At 46.5% G+C, this 18,085-nt stretch overlaps 1 protein-coding gene across 1 annotated transcript in view; it reads left to right on the top strand.

Moving 5' to 3' along the window:
* The window catches only part of dock10 (dedicator of cytokinesis 10), a 96,102-nt gene that overhangs the window by 53,612 nt on the left and 24,405 nt on the right, over positions 1 to 18,085 (top strand). The window contains exons 14-29 of the mRNA XM_056283537.1: positions 6,675 to 6,757; positions 7,546 to 7,668; positions 7,757 to 7,836; positions 7,997 to 8,184; positions 8,366 to 8,431; positions 8,585 to 8,677; positions 8,882 to 9,005; positions 9,418 to 9,539; positions 9,636 to 9,719; positions 10,389 to 10,481; positions 10,836 to 10,954; positions 11,354 to 11,423; positions 16,417 to 16,530; positions 16,784 to 16,855; positions 17,086 to 17,232; positions 17,578 to 17,661. Of these exons, the coding sequence (XP_056139512.1) occupies positions 6,675 to 6,757; positions 7,546 to 7,668; positions 7,757 to 7,836; positions 7,997 to 8,184; positions 8,366 to 8,431; positions 8,585 to 8,677; positions 8,882 to 9,005; positions 9,418 to 9,539; positions 9,636 to 9,719; positions 10,389 to 10,481; positions 10,836 to 10,954; positions 11,354 to 11,423; positions 16,417 to 16,530; positions 16,784 to 16,855; positions 17,086 to 17,232; positions 17,578 to 17,661 (1,662 nt within the window). The remainder of the gene's footprint in view (positions 1 to 6,674; positions 6,758 to 7,545; positions 7,669 to 7,756; positions 7,837 to 7,996; positions 8,185 to 8,365; positions 8,432 to 8,584; positions 8,678 to 8,881; positions 9,006 to 9,417; positions 9,540 to 9,635; positions 9,720 to 10,388; positions 10,482 to 10,835; positions 10,955 to 11,353; positions 11,424 to 16,416; positions 16,531 to 16,783; positions 16,856 to 17,085; positions 17,233 to 17,577; positions 17,662 to 18,085) is intronic.

Raw genomic sequence — 18,085 nt, 5'->3', positions numbered from 1 at the left:
CCCCCCCCCCCCCCCCGAACACCCAGAAGGGACTCCGGGAAAGAAAATTAGTGTCTCACTGGAGGCTTAAGCAGCCTGCCATAACGGCTGCGCCGTCCCTCAGCCGAAACAGTAGGTGAAACACAGTCCAAAGCCGGCTGAGAAGCAGAACGCTGAACCCGTGAAGACACTGCCGGGGTCCTGGAAGGAGGACGACCCCGACGGGGAACCTGGGCCGGAAACACAACTTCGCCTGCCACCCTGTGCGCCGGTTTAAGCCTATCAAGCGTGACAAGCTCCCTACGCCCACCCATATCTAGCACAAAACCCTTAGGACCCGTCTCAAGAACCCGAAATGGGCCATCGTATGGGGGTTGGAGGGGCGAGCGGTGAGCATCATGCCGTACAAAAACAAAACGAGCCGACATGAGCTCCGCAGGCACGAACGACCGCGGAAAACAGTGGTGAACGGGGCCTGGAACTCGAGTGCTGTCGGACAAAAAAGGATAAACGGCCGGACGGGGTCGAGGAGCGGAACTCCCAGGCAAAAATTCCCCAGGGACGCGGAGCGGCTGACCGAGCACCAGCTCAGCGGGTGACGCGTCGAGGTCCTCCTTAGGAGCCGAACGCAACCCGAGCATAACCCAAGGTAAACGATCCACCCAGTTACTATCCGAGAGCGCAGCGCGCAGCGCTGCCTTGAGCGACCGGTGAAAACGTTCACACAACCCGTTGGCCTGAGGGTGATACGCGGTAGTGCGGTGTACCTGCACACCCAAGGATCGCGCAAGTGCCGACCAGAGCTCTGACACGAACTGGGGGCCCCTGTCTGAGGTGATATCTGACGGAGCGCCGAAACGGGCGACCCAGGAGGAAAGAAAAGCGCGTGCAACATCCGAGGATGTTGTGGAGGATAGAGGGACAGCCTCTGGCCACCTGGTGGTCCGATCTACCATTGTGAGCAGGTGCGTAAAACCCTGTGAAGAAGGTAGAGGGCCCACCAGGTCCACATGCACGTGGTCGAAACGTCTGGCCGGGATCGGAAACGGTTCGAGGGGCGATTTCGTGTGCTGGTGGACCTTAGCGCGCTGGCACGCAACACATGCAGCGGCCCACCCCTTGACGTCCTTGCGGATGCCAGGCCAGACGAACTTGGAACCGACCAACTTCACCGACGCCCGAACTCCAGGGTGCGAGAGGGAGTGAATCGAATCGAAAACTCGACGGCGCCAGGCCACTGGAACAACGGGGCGGGGACGGCCGGTGGAGACATCGCAGAGAAGGGCAGGACTGCCTTCCTGCATCACAGCGTCCTCTAGCTTGAGACCGGTACGCGGTGACCTAAGGGCAAGGACGTCCGGGTCGCTGGGCTGGTCGGCAGCCATAGCGGAGAAATCCACACCGAGGTGCACAGGACACACAAGCACACGCGACAGACAATCAGCAACAGGGTTGGACTTCCCGGCCACGTGCTGAATGTCCGTTGTGAACTCGGAGATCGCCGCTAGGTGGCGCTGTTGACGAGCAGACCACGGCTCAGTCACCTTGGACATGGCAAAAGTCAGCGGCTTATGATCCACATAAGCCGTGAATGGGCGACCCTCCAGCAGGAAGCGGAAATGCCGGGTTGCAAGGTGCAGTGCCAGCAACTCCCGGTCAAAAACGCTGTACTTGCGCTCGCTATCCCGCAGTTTGCGGCTAAAAAATGCGAGTGGCTGCCACGCATTCGCCACACGCTGTTCAACCACAGCCCCCACGGCTATGTCAGACGCATCGGTCGTTAAAGCTATGGACGCCGTGGGTGTGGGATGGGCGAGGAGGGCAGCGTTAGCCAGGGCGCACTTAGCTCCGTCAAAGGCCTGGACCTGTTCGAGAGTCCAGTCGACAGGGTCGTTAGCCTTCTTAAGCCGCAGGGCTTCGTAAATTGGCTGAAGGAGGTGGGCAGCGCGAGGGAGGAAACGGTTATAGAAATTCACCATGCCCAAGAATTCCTGCAATGCCTTAACAGAGACCGGGCGGGGAAATTCCGCCACCGCTTGCACCTTAGAAGGCAACGGGACCGCGCCTTGCGGCGAAATGCGGTGACCCAAGAAGTCAATCACCGGCAGTCCAAACTGACACTTGGCCGGGTTGACTATCAGGCCGTGTTCGTCCAGACGACGGAAAACCTGTTTCAGGTGCGCCAGGTGCTCTTCAGCTGACGGTCTGGCCACTATGTCGTCGAGATAAACGAACACGAAAGCAAGGTCACGCAACACTGAGTCCATCAGCCTCTGAAAGGTTTGCGCTGCCCCCTTCAAGCCAAAAGGCATGCGCATGAATTCAAAAAGCCCAGACGGGGTGGGCACGTCCTCTGCGCGCACGGGAACCTGATGATAGCCGCGCACCAGGTCCACCTTAGAGAAGATAGTGGTACCTGCCAGGCGTATGGAAAAGTCCTGTATGTGTGGGATGGGATAGCGGTCATTGGCGGTGACGTTGTTCAGGCGGCGAAAATCGCCGCAAGGCCGCCACGACCATGTGAAGCGGCGAGGCCCACGGGCTGTTGGAACGCCTCACTATACCCAGACGCTCCATGATGGCGAACTCCTCGTTAGCTATAGCCAATTTTACCGCGTCGAGGCGCCGCGCGCGCGCAAAAACTGGCGGTCCCAGAGTGGGAATGAAATGTTCTACCCCGTGTTTAGTAACCGCGGTGGAAAAGGCAGGCGTAGTCACCGATGGAAAATCCGCCAGCAAACGCTGAAAAACATCCCCTAATGCTAAAAAGTTAGCGTGTGTTAACGGCCCGGCTCCCCCTGTCTCGCACGGAACAGTGGCGAAAGACACAGCATCAATTAAACGGCGGTTTGCAACATCAACCAGCAGACCATTAGCACACAGAAAATCCGCGCCGATAATAGGAACAGTAATGGCGGCGACTACAAAGTCCCACTCAAAATGGCGCCCGTGGAAGCAAACAGTCACCAACCTTGTGCCAAACGTCGCAATGGACGAACCGTTAGCTGCACTTAACTGTGGGCCGCCGCCTTCGGCCGACCTGTCTGTCTTAGCAGGAGGGAGTAGGCTCTTTTGCGAGCTTAGTCCACCAGAAACCGTCTTCCTGACATCGTGTCCTTAATGAAGAGCAGCTCACTACGACCGCCAGCGCCCACAGCTGCTACTGAGGGCTGGCCCGGGAGTTTCCCGCCGCCTCAAACGTGCACGGAGGGACGCAGCACCTCGCCTTGCCGCCGAACCGCTGGTGGAAGAAACAGAGGCCTCTCCCGCGCCGTCTCCGGGCAGTCACTTCAGCCACCACTGCCGGGTCCGCGTCCTCCGACGTCGGCTGCAGAGGCTCCGATGCCACACTCTGCACAGAGAACCTTCTGGTAGCGAGCAGGACCCGATCGGCCTCCTCAGCCAAACTTCAGCAGTCACCAGCGGCCAGACACGGGGAGTTCGCCAAAGCCGCGCGCACAGGAGACGGGAACTGGCGCAGGAAAACGTGCGGGAAAAGGAACCCACCTTCGTCTGAGCCTAGCAGCGACAGCATATTGTCCATGAGATCCAAAGCCGTCCCGTCGCCCAAACCGGATAGGGAAAGGATTCTATCTGCCCTCTCTGCTGCAGATAGACTGTACCTCCGGAGCAGAAGATGTTTGAGGGCGACGTATTTATCGTGTTGCGGAGGGGGGCGCAACAGCTGCATGGCCCGGCGTGTGGACTGCTGGTCCAGCGCAGCGACGACCAAATAGTATCTGAGGTCGTCCGCGGAGATTCCACGCAGGTGGAACAGCGCCTCGACATGCTGGAACCACGAGGCCGGGTCGCTCTGCCAGGACTCTGGGAGTTTCACAGCCGCAGCGAGAACGGCCGGCTGTGAGAGTTGGGGCGGCGTGGCCGAAGTGGATTCACACTCCTCTTCTGCTCCAAACATGTTCAATTCGGGGTCACCAATGTGGCAGGAATGGGGAAAAACACAGGAGACCAAGGCGAGTTTGATGTTTATTCCTCAACTCCAAAAACCAACTGCAGCAGGAACAACCCTGCACCGGCGAGCCCGGGAACGTAAACCACGCCTCCAGCTCACAGTCCTGCTGGGTGAGAGGCATAGCCCCTAGTGTCCGCTACAATATTAGACATATTGGGTAATATATTTTAATTTGCACTTTCGTTTTCACTTCCAAATAGGTGTTTTAAATAATTTGGTTTAATGTTTGTTTTAATGTGATCTGTAGCAAGAGTAGGGTGCAGGTTCAGGAGAGCCTGGAGAGGTGGAGGTATGCATTAGAGAGAAGAGGAATGAAAGTCAGTAGGAGCAAGACGGAATACCTATGCGTGAATGAGAGGGAGGACAGTGGAATTGTGAGGATGCAAGGAGTGGAGGTGACGAAGGTGTATGAGTTTAAATACTTGGGGTCAACTGTCCAAAGTGACAGAAGTGAGGTGAAGAAGAGAGTGCAGGCAGGGTGGAGTGGGTGGAGAAGAGTGTCAGGAGTGATTTGCAACAGAAGGGTACCAGCAAGAGTTAAAGGGAAGGTTTACAAGATGGCTGTGCGACCAGCTATGTTCTATGGTTTGGAGACAGTGGCACTGATGAAAAGACAGGAGGCGGAGCTGGAGGTGGCAGAGCTGAATATGCTAAGATTGTCATTGGGCGTGATGAAGAAGGACAGGATTAGGAACGATTATATTAAAGGGACCACTCAAGTTGGATGGTTGGAGACAAAGCAAGAGAGGCAAGATTGAGATGACTTGGACATGCATGGAGGAGAGATGCTGGGTATTTGGGAGAAGGATGCTGAATATGGAGCTGCCAGGGAAGAGGAAAAGAGGAAGGCCAAAGAGGAGGTTTATGGATGTGGTGAGGGAGGACATGCAGGTGGCTGGTGTGACAGGAAGATGTAGAGGACAGGAAGAAATGGAAATGGATGATCCACTGTGGTGACCCCTAACAAGAGCAGCTGAAAGTAGTAGTAGTAGTAGTAGTAGTAGTAGTAGTAGTAGTATGTTGTATGTATGTTGTAGTATGATGTTCCTCCTGGGGAAAGTTGCCCGCAGCAAGACCTGGCCATCATCATTGTGGTGATGCCAACTCGGACTGCGAGGAATCTGGGTGTGATCCTGGACGACCAACTGTCGTTTGCTGCAAATGTTGCATCGGTTGCTCGCTCCTGCAGATTTCTCCTCTGTAACATCAGCAGGATTCGCCCATTCCTCACCAACGAGATGGCACAGGTGCTCATCCAGGCTCTGGTCATCTCCCGGCTGGACTACGACAACTCCCTCCTTGCTGGCGCCCCGGCGTCGGCCATCAGACCTCTGGAGCTTGTTCAGAAAGCTGCAGCTCGTCTAGTGTTCAACCACCCTAAGTTCTCCCACACAGCTCCCCTTCTCATGTCCCTACACTGGCTCCCAGTAGCTGCTCGCATCCAGTTTAAGACTCTGGTGCTAGCCTACAGGGCAGTGAAAAGAACAGCTCCTTCCTATCTCCAGGCCATGGTCAAGCCCTACACCCCCACCCGACCACTTTGCTCTGCTGCCTCAGGATGCCTGGTTGCCCCATCGCTCAGAGGCCCCTGCTGCCAATCGACCTGGTCACAGCTCTGTTCTGTCCTGGCCCCACAGTGGTGGAATGAACTCCCCACTGATGTCAGGACAGCAGAGCCGCTGCCCATCTTTCGGCACAGGTTGAAAATTCACCTCTTCAAGAACTACTACCCTGTTACTTGCTCTTAGCACTTATTGTATTCACTCATTAAAAAAAAAACTCTTTCTTGCACTTTTACTTTAGTACTGGTTTTGCTCTTAGATGCTTGTTTAGAGAGAAGATGCACTTATGACCTCTGACGACTAGTAGTTCTCCTGATTTCCAACGTTAAATGCACTTATTGTAAGTCACTTTGGATAAACGCGTCGACTAAATGACTGTAATGTAATGTAGTAGTAGTAGTAGTAGTAGTAGTAGTAGATAATTTGGTTTAATAGGACTCGCTGAAACACGGTGACACTTGTGTTCAATTGCCCCTTAAGATGCTGTTGTAATGCTGTGTCTAGCAATGGTCCCGTATCCACAATCTCCAAAATTAAGTCACAGTTAAATGATATAACTGATATGTATGATCATAAAAATGATAAATGTCAAACCTAGACTGTGGAAAAAAAAAACAGTATTATCCTTTAATAATTCTACACACCATCCTACATTACCAAAAAATAAACTACTGTCTAGTTTGTAAATCAGACATTTAATATATTACCAAAATCATAAAAGCACACATCCCGTGTTATTTTGCATCATGAAGCACACTATGAAAACCAGTTTTAGAAACTATATTTTACCTTACTGTAAGAGCCGTTTGATTTAAGGAAAGTACCCCCATCTATTTCCTGTGAAGCTCCGTGAGTCTATCTTTATCACCAAATGCCAGTAGAATGGTTTTGAAATTAAGTTGCTCCTGTATCCTGTCCAACATGCTGTCTTGCCTCACTGCCGTCAGTGTTCCATGTGCTCTTTGGTTAGATGACGAGTGAATTACCGGATGTTCTGCTAGCCAGAATTACTGTATGAGACAACCTCTAATATCACCTGTCACTCTGTCTGCATCAACTAGAATCTATTATTTACTGTATCACATTCTGCTGAATTGGAGAGTATTGATCACTGTGGCTCTTTATTAACATTTTGTTTTTGTGATTGTACTCTTCTATAGACTGTTCAGAAGATGCTGAAATCCAACAGACAGTTTTGCAGTAAACTGGGAAAGTACCGTATGCCTTTTGCCTGGTCTATCAGGTCAGTATCACTGCAAAGAGAGTTTGAAAGCAAAACAAATTATTCACACTATTTATCTTCACAGGTTTTGATTTAGGATGACAGGATGACAGCTATATGTATATAGTTGAGTTTCACCTGAAATCTCCCACCCAGCATCCAGACTGCAAAAACTGTCCAATACTGATTTAACCTTCTTTGGGTCCTGTTTTCTTTAGATATATAGATGAATATAAAAATAGATGGACAACTTACAGCATGGGCATCCCTACAGACACAATTGGCCATGAGTGCGAGTGGGAAGCCAGATGTGGGTATGTGTCCTGGTCGCTGCACTAGCACCTCCTGTGGTCAGTCGGGGTGCCTGTTCAGGGGGGAGGGGGAACTGGGGGAAATAGCATGATCTTCCCATGCGCTACATCCCCCTGGTGAAACGCCTCACTATCAGGTGAAAAGAAGCAGCTGGCGACTCCACATGTATCGGAGGAGACGTGGTAGTCTTCAGCCCTCCGGATCGGCAGAGGGGGTGGAGCAGCAACCAGGACGGCTCGGAAGAGTGGGGTAACTGGCCTAGTACAATTGGGAAGAAAAAGGAGGAAAAATCAAACAAAAATGAAACGGCCCACTTCACACTGGAAACAATTTAATTCACCTCAATTAAAGATTCTGTTATTTGTCTTGAGGAAGATGTTTTGAGATTTTAAAGACTCCATACAAGACATAACACCTTGGTGGTATGGACGTTTTTTGCGCTACACTAAATTACTTGGTTATATGGATTTTTTTTTCTTCGTATTTCCTCTATCTAGATCGGTTTTTAAGGACAACCAGGGGACACTGGACAGGGAGTCTCGCTTCTCGCCTCTTTTCAAACAGGAGAGCAACAAGATCTCCACAGATGATCTGATCAAGCTGGTGTCTGAATACAGGAGGTACACAATGGGCTTTACAGATAATGCAGGGCGTACTAAGTGCTCTGAAATAAGATGAACCATCTTTATCTTTGATCTCTGTGTACAGGGCAGAGAAAACCAGCAAGCTGCAGACTATTCCAGGGAATTTGGACATCACAGTAGACTACATCCCCATGGAGCATCCTAGTACGTCTAACTCTCTCTCTCACGGCTCCTTCATGTTCCAATCCTGCTGGTTTCTTTCTGTCTTTCTACTACTCTGCTACTCCGCTACACTCTCCCTGCATATTATAAGATGTGTTAGGAGCAGAATATAGATGACTTCCCCCTTTCTCTTTCACTGTAGACTGTGTGACGTCGTCCTATGTGCCAGTGAAGCCCTTTGAAGAGCTGAGCCGACACCAGCCGACAGTGGAGGTGGAGGAGTTTGTCCAGGACACCTCCAAATTTACCCAGCCGCATCGGGTCTACAAGAACCACATCTATGTTTACCCCAAACACCTCAAGTATGACAGCCAGAAGAGCTTTGCCAAGGTATAGCACTATTGCAAAATAAAGCCAATCTTGTAGTATGCAAATGCACAGTTGATTTTTTTGAGTTTTTTTTCACACCAGTTTTTAAATGAAAATATGATACTGTGTCCCCTTTTGGATACTATACTGGCTTGTATAGTAGCATCTATTATAGGCATATAATCTTAACCTTTGTTTACAGGCACGTAACATTGCTGTCTATGTGGAGTTCCGCGGCTCAGATGAGGAGGTTGCCAAACCTTTAAAGGTAAAATGGTATCCAAAACACACTTAGGGCAAATTCATCAACCTTTGTAAAACTGGTGGCTTTGTTGTTTTATTCTCCTTTTTTAAAAATGTGTATATGCGATGGGTGTCTGAGGTTGACTTTTTTTTTTGTGTGTGTGTCTTGCCTTCTCAGTGCATTTATGGTAAGCAAGGAAGTCCAGTCTTCACCACAGCAGCTTGTTCCACAGTCCTACATCACTCCCAAAACCCTGACTTCTATGATGAGGTAAGGACACTACAGAAGCTTGAAAAGGATCATAACACAGCATAAAAAATTTAAAAAAAACGATGGATTTTCTATATATAGTAAAGAGAACCTGGACAGTTGATTGTAAACATTTGACTCATTGAATGCTTAGAGATGACCTACCAGTCTTTGTTATTACTTGCATTGCATAATGCAATGCACCATTTGCTTGTTCGGTCTTAGGTAAAGATTGAGCTTCCCACCCAGCTTCATGAGAAGCACCACCTTCTCTTTTCCTTCTATCATGTCACTTGTGACATCAACGCCAAAACCAGCTCCAAGAGGAAAGAGACTCTGGAGACACCAGGTAGAGATGACAGTTAATTCATAAAACTCAATTTTATGTACAAAAAATGGTAGTTTTCTATGTAGGTAAGACACTTTTTTGACTGGAAAGCATGGTTTCAAGCTCCTGAGATGGCTAACATCTTGCCCATCTGGAGTGTTATATACAAGTTATTGCAAACCCACAGTTCCGCTAAGATTTAGCTGATCCTGTTCTCTTATGTCCCAATGGAAACGTGCAAGCCAAAAATCTTTAGGGCTCAACATGCACAAAAATGGAATAAAGGGTAGGATCTACTGTACCTTAAGATATAGCTAAGCTAAAAAATGTCTCATTAGTTTGCAGGTTATACTGTTGTTTCAGTGTTTCACATCTAATAACCTGTGTTTATCTCCTCTTATTTTGCATCTGTGCATTTACACACTTTTTCAAGTGGGATATTCCTGGCTACCACTTTTGAGAGATGGTCGTCTGGCATCTCAGGAGTTCAACATCTCTGTCTCTTGTAATCTGCCCCCGGGATATTTGGCCATCAAAGAATCCAGCAGCGCCAAGGTGAAAGAAAGAGGAAGGGAATGAGGCTTATGGGACTTCGGTAATCTTCTACTCTAGCTGTTACATTCCAGCTCTCTTCTCTCCTCTGTCTTACAGAACGGTTCAGATGTGAAATGGGTGGATGGCGGGAAGCCCATCTTCAAATTGTCCACCAATGTTCTCTCCACAGTTTACACTCAGGTAAGACAATCGTCCCGTGTCTCTGAAACAATATAATCTTTTAGGAATTGATGTCACGATATACACATGTGCAATAGCCACATTGCAAAGGATGCAATGCAAGACAAACTGAGCCCATCAGGCATGTTAGGCTAAAACTCTTATAGCCTGATAGACAACGGTTTCTAGCAAGGTCTGTTTTTCATGACTACTCTAGGAAAAAAATTTAAAGCAGCTGAAAAATAATATTATATGGTCTAACTTAATAACTTGTTGCACAAATGCTGTATTTCCTCCTCTAAAATCAACAAAATCATTGCAAGAGTGATAAGTTCTCTATAAATGAAGCTTTGGAAGCTATCAGATGCTTATATCTGGTGAAATATCTAGTGAAATTAATTACATTTTATTCTTGAATATTCCAATACATATTACAACAAAAAAAGTATTTTGCATTGTTGATTTTCTTCAATATTGTTCAGCCCGAGTCTCTGGAGTCTACCCTCCAATCTTTTTTCCATTCTCTGACTTAATAGTTTACTGATTTTGTCAGGCAGTGAATCCCTAGACAAATTAATCTGAAGCAGGATATGTCCTGCCAAGGTCTCAGCTTTACATGGAAGGGGCCCAGTAAGAAATACTCCAAATCCTAGTTTATAATGAATTCATGAATCATCTCCACCGTGCCAGGACCCCCACTTGAACCGATTCTTCCAGCAGTGCCAGAAGAGAGAGCTGGACCTCTCCCTGCCTCCTACCTCTAACTTCCTCAACTGCCTGAAGGTCAGAACAAAGACAGTACATCCTCTCTTCCTTCGTTTATTGTCACTGGGGTTAAGACATGGTATGCACCAATCCTCAGAGCTTTGTTTAATCAGCACAAAGTAGTATTCATCTTTTTTTCATTCTCTCTGTCTCTTTCTCTCTGTCTCTTTCTCTCTGTCTCTTTCTCTCTGTCTCTCTCTCTCTGTCTCTCTGTCTCTCTCTCTCTCTCTCTCTCTCTCTCTCTCTCTCTCTCTCTCTCTCTCTCTCTCTCTCTCTCTCTCTCTCTCTCTCTCTCTCTCTCTCTCTCTCACTGATTTATTCTTTGATTTGTTTTATTTCTATTCCACCTCCACCCCCACCACTCCTCTGCAGGGTCTCCTTAGCATGGAGAGAATTCCAGTTATCATACGGTTTCTACCGGTGCTTTTCAACCAGCTCTTCAAAGTCCTGACTCAGAATGATAATGATGAGGTTACTACTGCCACCACAAGGTGAGTAGGGGCATTACAGTCCCTCGAGCACTTGAGTTGATGTCTGGTAAATAGCTAAGTAAACATGGTGAAGACCCATGAAAAGACTTACAATATGCAATGGAATTTATAGAGCGACACATAAACCTAACTTGCTTGCTTATTCTATCACTTTGATATCTATTTTTACTTTTTGATTGTAAGGACTACATTGTATATGCTGCACAGTAGTATACATCTTATATACACTTAACAAAGAGAGAAAAAAAATAAGTGCCCAAGTAAATGAAGAAATTATGAATTAAAGAGAAACTATGTCTGACAGTGTTTGACAGATGTTTTCCATGAAGGTTTAGTGTTGCAGGCATACTGCCAGGATATAATCAATATTGTCCTTGTTACTGCTCTTTGTCTCTGCAGAGTGCTGGTCCACATTGTTGCAAAGTGCAGTGAGGAAAACCTGGACCACTATCTGCATTCCTATATCAAGGTATAACAGCATGTATAATGTGTGTGTGTGTGTGTGTGTGTGTGTGTGTGTGTGTGTGTGTGTGTGTGTGTGTGTGTGTGTGTGCTTAAAGACATTCTGTAGTTTAGTTGGCAGCAGTTTGCTGTGGAAGACTGGTGCTGCACACATACAACTTCATTAGAGGAATAAGGCTCAAGGGAAGGAGGGCTGTGTGTGTGTGTGTGTGTGTGTGTGTGGGTGTGTGTGTGTGTGTGTGTGTGTGTGTGTGTGTGTGTGTTTGTGTGTGTGTGTGTGTCTCTCTCTCTCTCTCTCGCTCTTTGGGCCAACAGGAGTGTGGCAAGGGCCACATGCCCAGAACACTGTGCTCACAGAAGGAAGAGACAGAAAGAGCGCTAGAGACAGATTGAGTTGGAGGCAAGTAAGGACATTCTGACATTCAATCAGAAATACAAGCAACGCCTGTTTATGTAGAAAATCAGCAAGAGAGTTGAAGTGAAACCACAAGGCCCGTTTCATGCTGGCTGCTATGAAGGAAACTACCATGCTTGAAGGGCAGATATGAATAGAGAGAGGGAGGGAGTGAGAGAGAGAGAGAGCGTTGGAGTGGGAGGAATAGAATAGTGGAGCTGAGTTAATGGAACCAGGGTTGCTATAGCAACAGATTGGGCTGATGATCAGGGTTAGTGGTGAACAGTTCAAACCTCTGCTGCATGAGTGTGTGTAGTGTGTGTGGAAAGTGGGAGGGACATACTGTACTGTAGCAAGGTGTGAGCAGTATGAAGCACTATAACTTCAACACTGACTATAAAGATAAAAACAATAAATAATGCAGTTCACGTTTTATTAAGCTCACTTTTACAGATGCCGTCATATAGATCAGGGATTCTCCAACTTACTACTCAAAGGTCCGCATCTGATTTTTATCCAAGGTCAGAGGTCCGAAACTATTGGCGATAACAAAATAACATTTGATAAACTCTCTTATAACTTTCAAGCAACACACATTCAAGGTCAAGACGGTCAAGATGGTCAAAACACATTTGAGCCAAGTGGGTGAAATGGCGTTGTTTGCCTGCAGTCAGTTGCTTGAACCTAGGCACAAAAGGTGTGGCTGCCAGCTGGAGACACGGATCCAAATGTCCATTTCAAAGACCCGCTTTACTCTGCCTCTGATTGGCTCTTGCCCTACTGAAAACTCATGTACTGGTATGCTACTCATTACTGTCATTTATGGTCGCGCTGGTTTCTCTCCTCTCTGCTCCGCTGCTCTCTGTTTCAATGAGGGTGGGGCTCAGCCCCCCCCCCCCACACACACACACAGAGCAGAGCAGAGGGGGGACAATGAACAAGTGAGGATAGTGTTACTCGAGTTGACAACAACTACACTCGTTACGTTACTTTAAGTACAATAAAAGCTTCGCATCCCCCCCAAAGCAAAGTCTCTGGTGTAACGTTAATGCAGCAACAACACACTTCATGATGTATTGTTTTCATAGCACGAGGTATTGGCTGGGTCCGGACTGACTGGCTGTTCGGTCCAGACTTTGAGCAGACCTGATATAGATGAATGATAATTTAACAATATCAAATCAAACAACCTTACATGCCATCTTACATCTCGGATGATGTGACCTCTGTAAATGAATGTGTTTGTCTTTGTGGATGTACATGTGCTTGTGTATAAATAGTTGTGCGTCTCCCTACCTTGCCCCTTTTTGTGTGTGTGTGTGTGTGTGTGTGTGATTTATAAGTATCCTCAATGACATTTTTAATCTTATCTCTCTAATCTAAAATGTTCCAATAAGAGAAATCCCAAAGTCCTCTTTGATACAATAAACAATATTGTCTCTCCAGGCACTCCGCAGTTGCCAATTTTCTCTAACAATGACTGCAATAATTTTCTTGAAGATTTTATAGATAAAGTTGTGAATGTTAGGGCAGACATCTCACCCTCGTCCAGTTCACTCAGTAGTGGTTTCTCTAACCCATCTATCTTGGATTCCTTTTTTTTTCTTGTTTCTATAGATATTACAGCCTTGTTAGGAAAAATTGAAACTGTATTCAAGCCCACTAGATGTCCTACCAACCTCTCTGTTCTGAAAGGGTTTTAATCTCGTTTGTTCCTGTTTAGTTAATGTTTTAAACTGCTCTCTTTTATCAGGGTGTGTCCCTAGCTATTTCATGCAGGCTATTGTTCAACCTTTGTTGAAGAAACCAAACCTGGACCCCTCCCTGCCAGAGAATTATAGGCCTATTTCTAAACGTCACAGAAAGTTGAATCAGTTCATCTGGACACAACATTTATTGAAAGAAACATTTCATCACTCATCTAAGTGACCTCTTCAGTCTCAATTGACTGTAGGTATCCCCACCCTTAAAAAAAAATGCAGTGGCATAAAGACCAAAAACAGTGATTGGTTTCATATGCAAATTGCCGTGACCATTAACTAGAGTTTCAATGGCCATGTGTACTATTCACAGAGGGTTTGGGAATGTTTGCAATCACAGCATCTACTAGTAAGATGGCGATAGATGTACTCGTAGCCCCCCGGTTCAGGGACGGTCGTTTCCTCTTCATATAGATGGCCTCTTTGACTCCCCATTCAAACCAGCATTCCTCCCTATCAAGGATGTGCACATCCTCATCCTTGAAGGAGTGGCCACTGGCCTGTAGATGGGTGTAGACTGCAGAGTTCTGGCCTGATGTGTTAGCTCTCCTGTGTTGTGCCATCCTCTTGGCCAGCATCTGTTTGATTACCCTGATGTACAAGTCACGCCAATCCTCCCGGCACTTAACAGCGTACACTATATTGCTCTGTTTGTGCCAGGAGAACCAATCCTTGGGGTGGACCAATTTCTGGTGCAACATGTTTTGGGGTTTGAGCACAATTGAGACATGGTGCTTGGAAAATATACATCTCAACTGTTCTGACACTCCCACCACATACAGAATCACCACTGGTTTATGCTTAGGCAGCTGTTGTCCTTCTCCTCCCTTCAATCGGCTGGTGCACTGTCTGGGCGTCTTCCTGGCTTTGACAAACGCCCAGTTAGGATAACTACACTTAACCAGGGCCTGTTTAATGTGGGATTTCTCCCCTTTCCCTTCCCCGGCTGCTGTGTCGGTGGGGATGTTGTCAGCTCAGTGGTACAGCACCCTGATGATTCCTAGTTTGTGCTCCAATGGGTGATGTGAGTCAAACCTTAAGTTCTGTTTTGTGAGTATGTTTTGGTTTACGGTAAACATCAACAATCAAATTTTCCCCCATCACCAATTGCAATTTCACAGTCTAAGAAGGCTAACCTGTCATTTTTCACATCCTCCCTGGCGAACTTGATGTGGTTGTCCACAGAGTTAATGTGGTCGATGGTACGTCCTGAGATTTAATTTTAACCCAGATGTCGTACACAAATCTGAACCAATGGCTAGGTGGTGTCTCTGGATAGGATATCAGAGCCCTCTTTTCCACTTCCTCCATATACAAGTTCGCCACTATAGGTAAAACTGGTGAACCCATAGCACACCCGTGCCTCTGACTATAGTGATGTGGGCCCCTGATTGTGAAGTACGTGGACTGAAGACACAGCTTCAGTAGCAGACACACTTGGTCAGTGTGTCTTGTGTGTCACTTGATAAGGGTGGTCCTATTGCTAAGGGTGGAGTCATTTTGTAATTTCATACAGACTACTTCTACTGCTTCATCAACAGGAATGCACATGAAGAGAAACTTAACATCATAAGAGACCATTGTTTCACCCCCCCCCCCAATGGTGTCCCTTACCTTTGCCACAAAGTCCATAGTGTTCTGAATGTGATGTTCCTTACTGCCTACCAATGGGTTAAGAACAGATGTAAGAAACTTAGTGATGTTATAGGTCACTGAGTTAATAGTACATTTGTCACCATCTTACAATGCTGTGATATCAGCTATTCCCCAATCCTCTGCGAATAGTAAACATTGCCATTGTAACTCTAGTTAATGGTCACGGCAATTTGCATATGAAACTGATAGTTGTTTTCAGTAGTTATGCCACTGTATTAGTTATAAGGGTGGGGATACCTGTAGTCGTTTGAGACTGAAGCGGTCACTTACATGAGTGATGAAATGTTTCTTTCAATAAACAATGTGTCCAGATGAACTGATTCAACTTTCTGTCATTTTCTTACCTGGATTACTGAGCATGCTTAAAGATATTTCTAAACTTGCTTTCTTTTCTAAAATTTTAGAAAAGGTTGTTGAAAAACAATTTGTTTAAGCACTGGATTTGCACAGGGTGGTTGACAAATTTCAATGTGGTTTTCGTAAACTCCATTCCACTGAAATGGCCCTCTTTAAGGTTTCAAATGATGCAGATGTTGGAGAAATCTAAATCTTCCTTGGACCGTTTACGAACTCTCCAAAACACTGCTGCTAGGCTTTTAACACAAACCAACAGATGGTCACACATTACACCTACTTTAACCTCTTTGCACTGGCTTCCTGTTGATCTTAGAATTCATTTTACAATCTTGGTGCTCACTTAAAGAGCCCTACATGGCCAGGCTCCCCATTACATCATGGACCTTCTGCACCCCCACACCATGAGCCGAGCTCTAAGGTTCTCCAACCAGGGTCTTCTACGTGTCCCTTGGACACATTTTTAAGACTCGGGGAGATTGTGCTTTCCAGGTGGCAGCACCTAAACTTTAGCATAGTCTCCCAGTAAGTCTGAGGTCTCTGGTCTCTGTGGACACTTTTAAAAAGCAGCTAAAAACCCATCTGTTCAGACAGGTATTTAGGTAGCATGTGATATATTAACTTGTGTTTATCCCTGTTTCCTCTGGTGTGTTTTATATGTTGTTTATCTTTGCTTTGTATATTTGACTGTGAGGCACTTTTATCTGTTGTTTATCTTTGTTTTATTTATTGACTACAAAGCACTTTGTAACGTGTCTGTGAAAGATGCTGTATAAATAAACTTCCTTACTTGTGTGTGCACGCGTGTGTGTGTGCGTGTGTGTGTGTGTGTGTAGTATGTGTTTAAGTCAGAGTCCCATGGCTTCAGGACAGTCCACGAGGAGCTGGCTAAAGGTATGACTTTCGACCTGAAGAGCAACGAGCAGGCGGCAGTCAGGAATATCCTGAGGGTTAGTTCCTCGCACCTACACCTTTTTTTCTTATAAAATAATGAACTGGAACTAGCACAAAGGAATTCACTGCACCTTTATGACCTACAAGTTTGCAGAGAAACACAGATAGTATATTGGTGAGTTGTTCAAAATGTCTCTCCATATGCCTTCCTTCTTTTCATCATGGAGCCAATCTGAGTAAGAAATGGCGGGTTGACTTCAATGTGTTTTTGTTTTTTTTTTGTCTGGCATCAACCTCTTGCCCTTGCAGTTCTCCTGGTTCTTCTTTGAGTTGATCATCAAATCCATGGCCCAGCACTTGGCCGACTCTGACAAAGTTAAGGTAAAGAAGCTTACTTTGTAAAACAAAGCCTCTTGATAAAGTCTCCCTTTCCTGAAGATGTAAAACAATATAAACAGTGCACACTTTCCTACCCAGACTCAGTGAACATCCTTTATCCAGTGCTAGAATTAGTTTGATGAAAATGCAGATTTCCAATGAACAGAATCGGTTTTATATGATATTGCACTAGATAGCATGTGTGATTCTAACTTGCTCATGCATGTTGACAGCTACCTAGGCCCCAACGTTTCCCTTCATCCTATCTGAATCGTGTGGAGACACTGTTGGAGACAGTGTCTGACCACATCTTCTGGAAGAATAAAGAACTGACGGAAGAGACGCGCAGCGCCAACCTGGCTGTGGCGGCTTTTGTCAAGGTAAGAGGAATGTGTTAATGATACGCCCGAGATAAACTGCATTTCCAGATTACATATTTATTTAATGAAGTCAAATTAAGATGTTAGCATTTATGAGGCGGGACGATGGCATTATCAGACCAAAATAAGTTTAAGTACATGCAAAGGCTGGTCTTTGTCTTTTTTGTGTCAGGCGAATTACAAGTGATCAGTCAGCCCAAGCAGTCTCCAAATGAAAATGGCTTCCATTTACTATTGTTTCCCATCGATTTTCCTGTTTGTTAAATGGTCCGTCTCTCACATTCTCATTAACTAATGTTGGGTGTGATCCAATTTCTTCCTCGCTCTCACTCTTTCTCATTGCAGCGTTGTTTTACTCTAATGGACCGAGGTTTCATCTTCAAACTCATAAGCAACTACATCAACATGATCACTGCTACTGACAGCAAGGTAAAAAAAAAAGTTTTAATAAGAAATAAGAGAATGGCATTACTTAAACTGTCTCATCTCCATCTGATAAGACATTGTTTCGAGTAGAGATATTTTTATCTAACAGCAAGTTTTCAAGCACTGTCTCTTTAGTCAGTAGTGCCAGTTACGGGCGTCCGGGTAACGTAGCGGTCTATTCCATTGCCTACCAACACGAGGATTGCCGTTCGAATCCCCGTGTTACCTCCAGCTTGGACGGGCGTCCCTACAGACACAATTGGCCGTGTCTGTGGGTGGGAAGCCGGATGTGGGTATGTGTCCTGGTCGCTGCACTAGCGCCTCCTCAGGTCGGTCGGGGGCGCCTGTTCAGGAGGGGGAGGGGAATAGCGTGTTCCTACCATGCGCTACGTCTCTCTGGCGAAACTCCTCACTGTCAGGTGAAAAG

Source organism: Lampris incognitus, chromosome 7 (assembly GCF_029633865.1).
Source record: "Lampris incognitus isolate fLamInc1 chromosome 7, fLamInc1.hap2, whole genome shotgun sequence".
NCBI lineage: Eukaryota > Metazoa > Chordata > Actinopteri > Lampriformes > Lampridae > Lampris > Lampris incognitus.
This window is presented reverse-complemented; position numbering and strand designations above follow the sequence as displayed.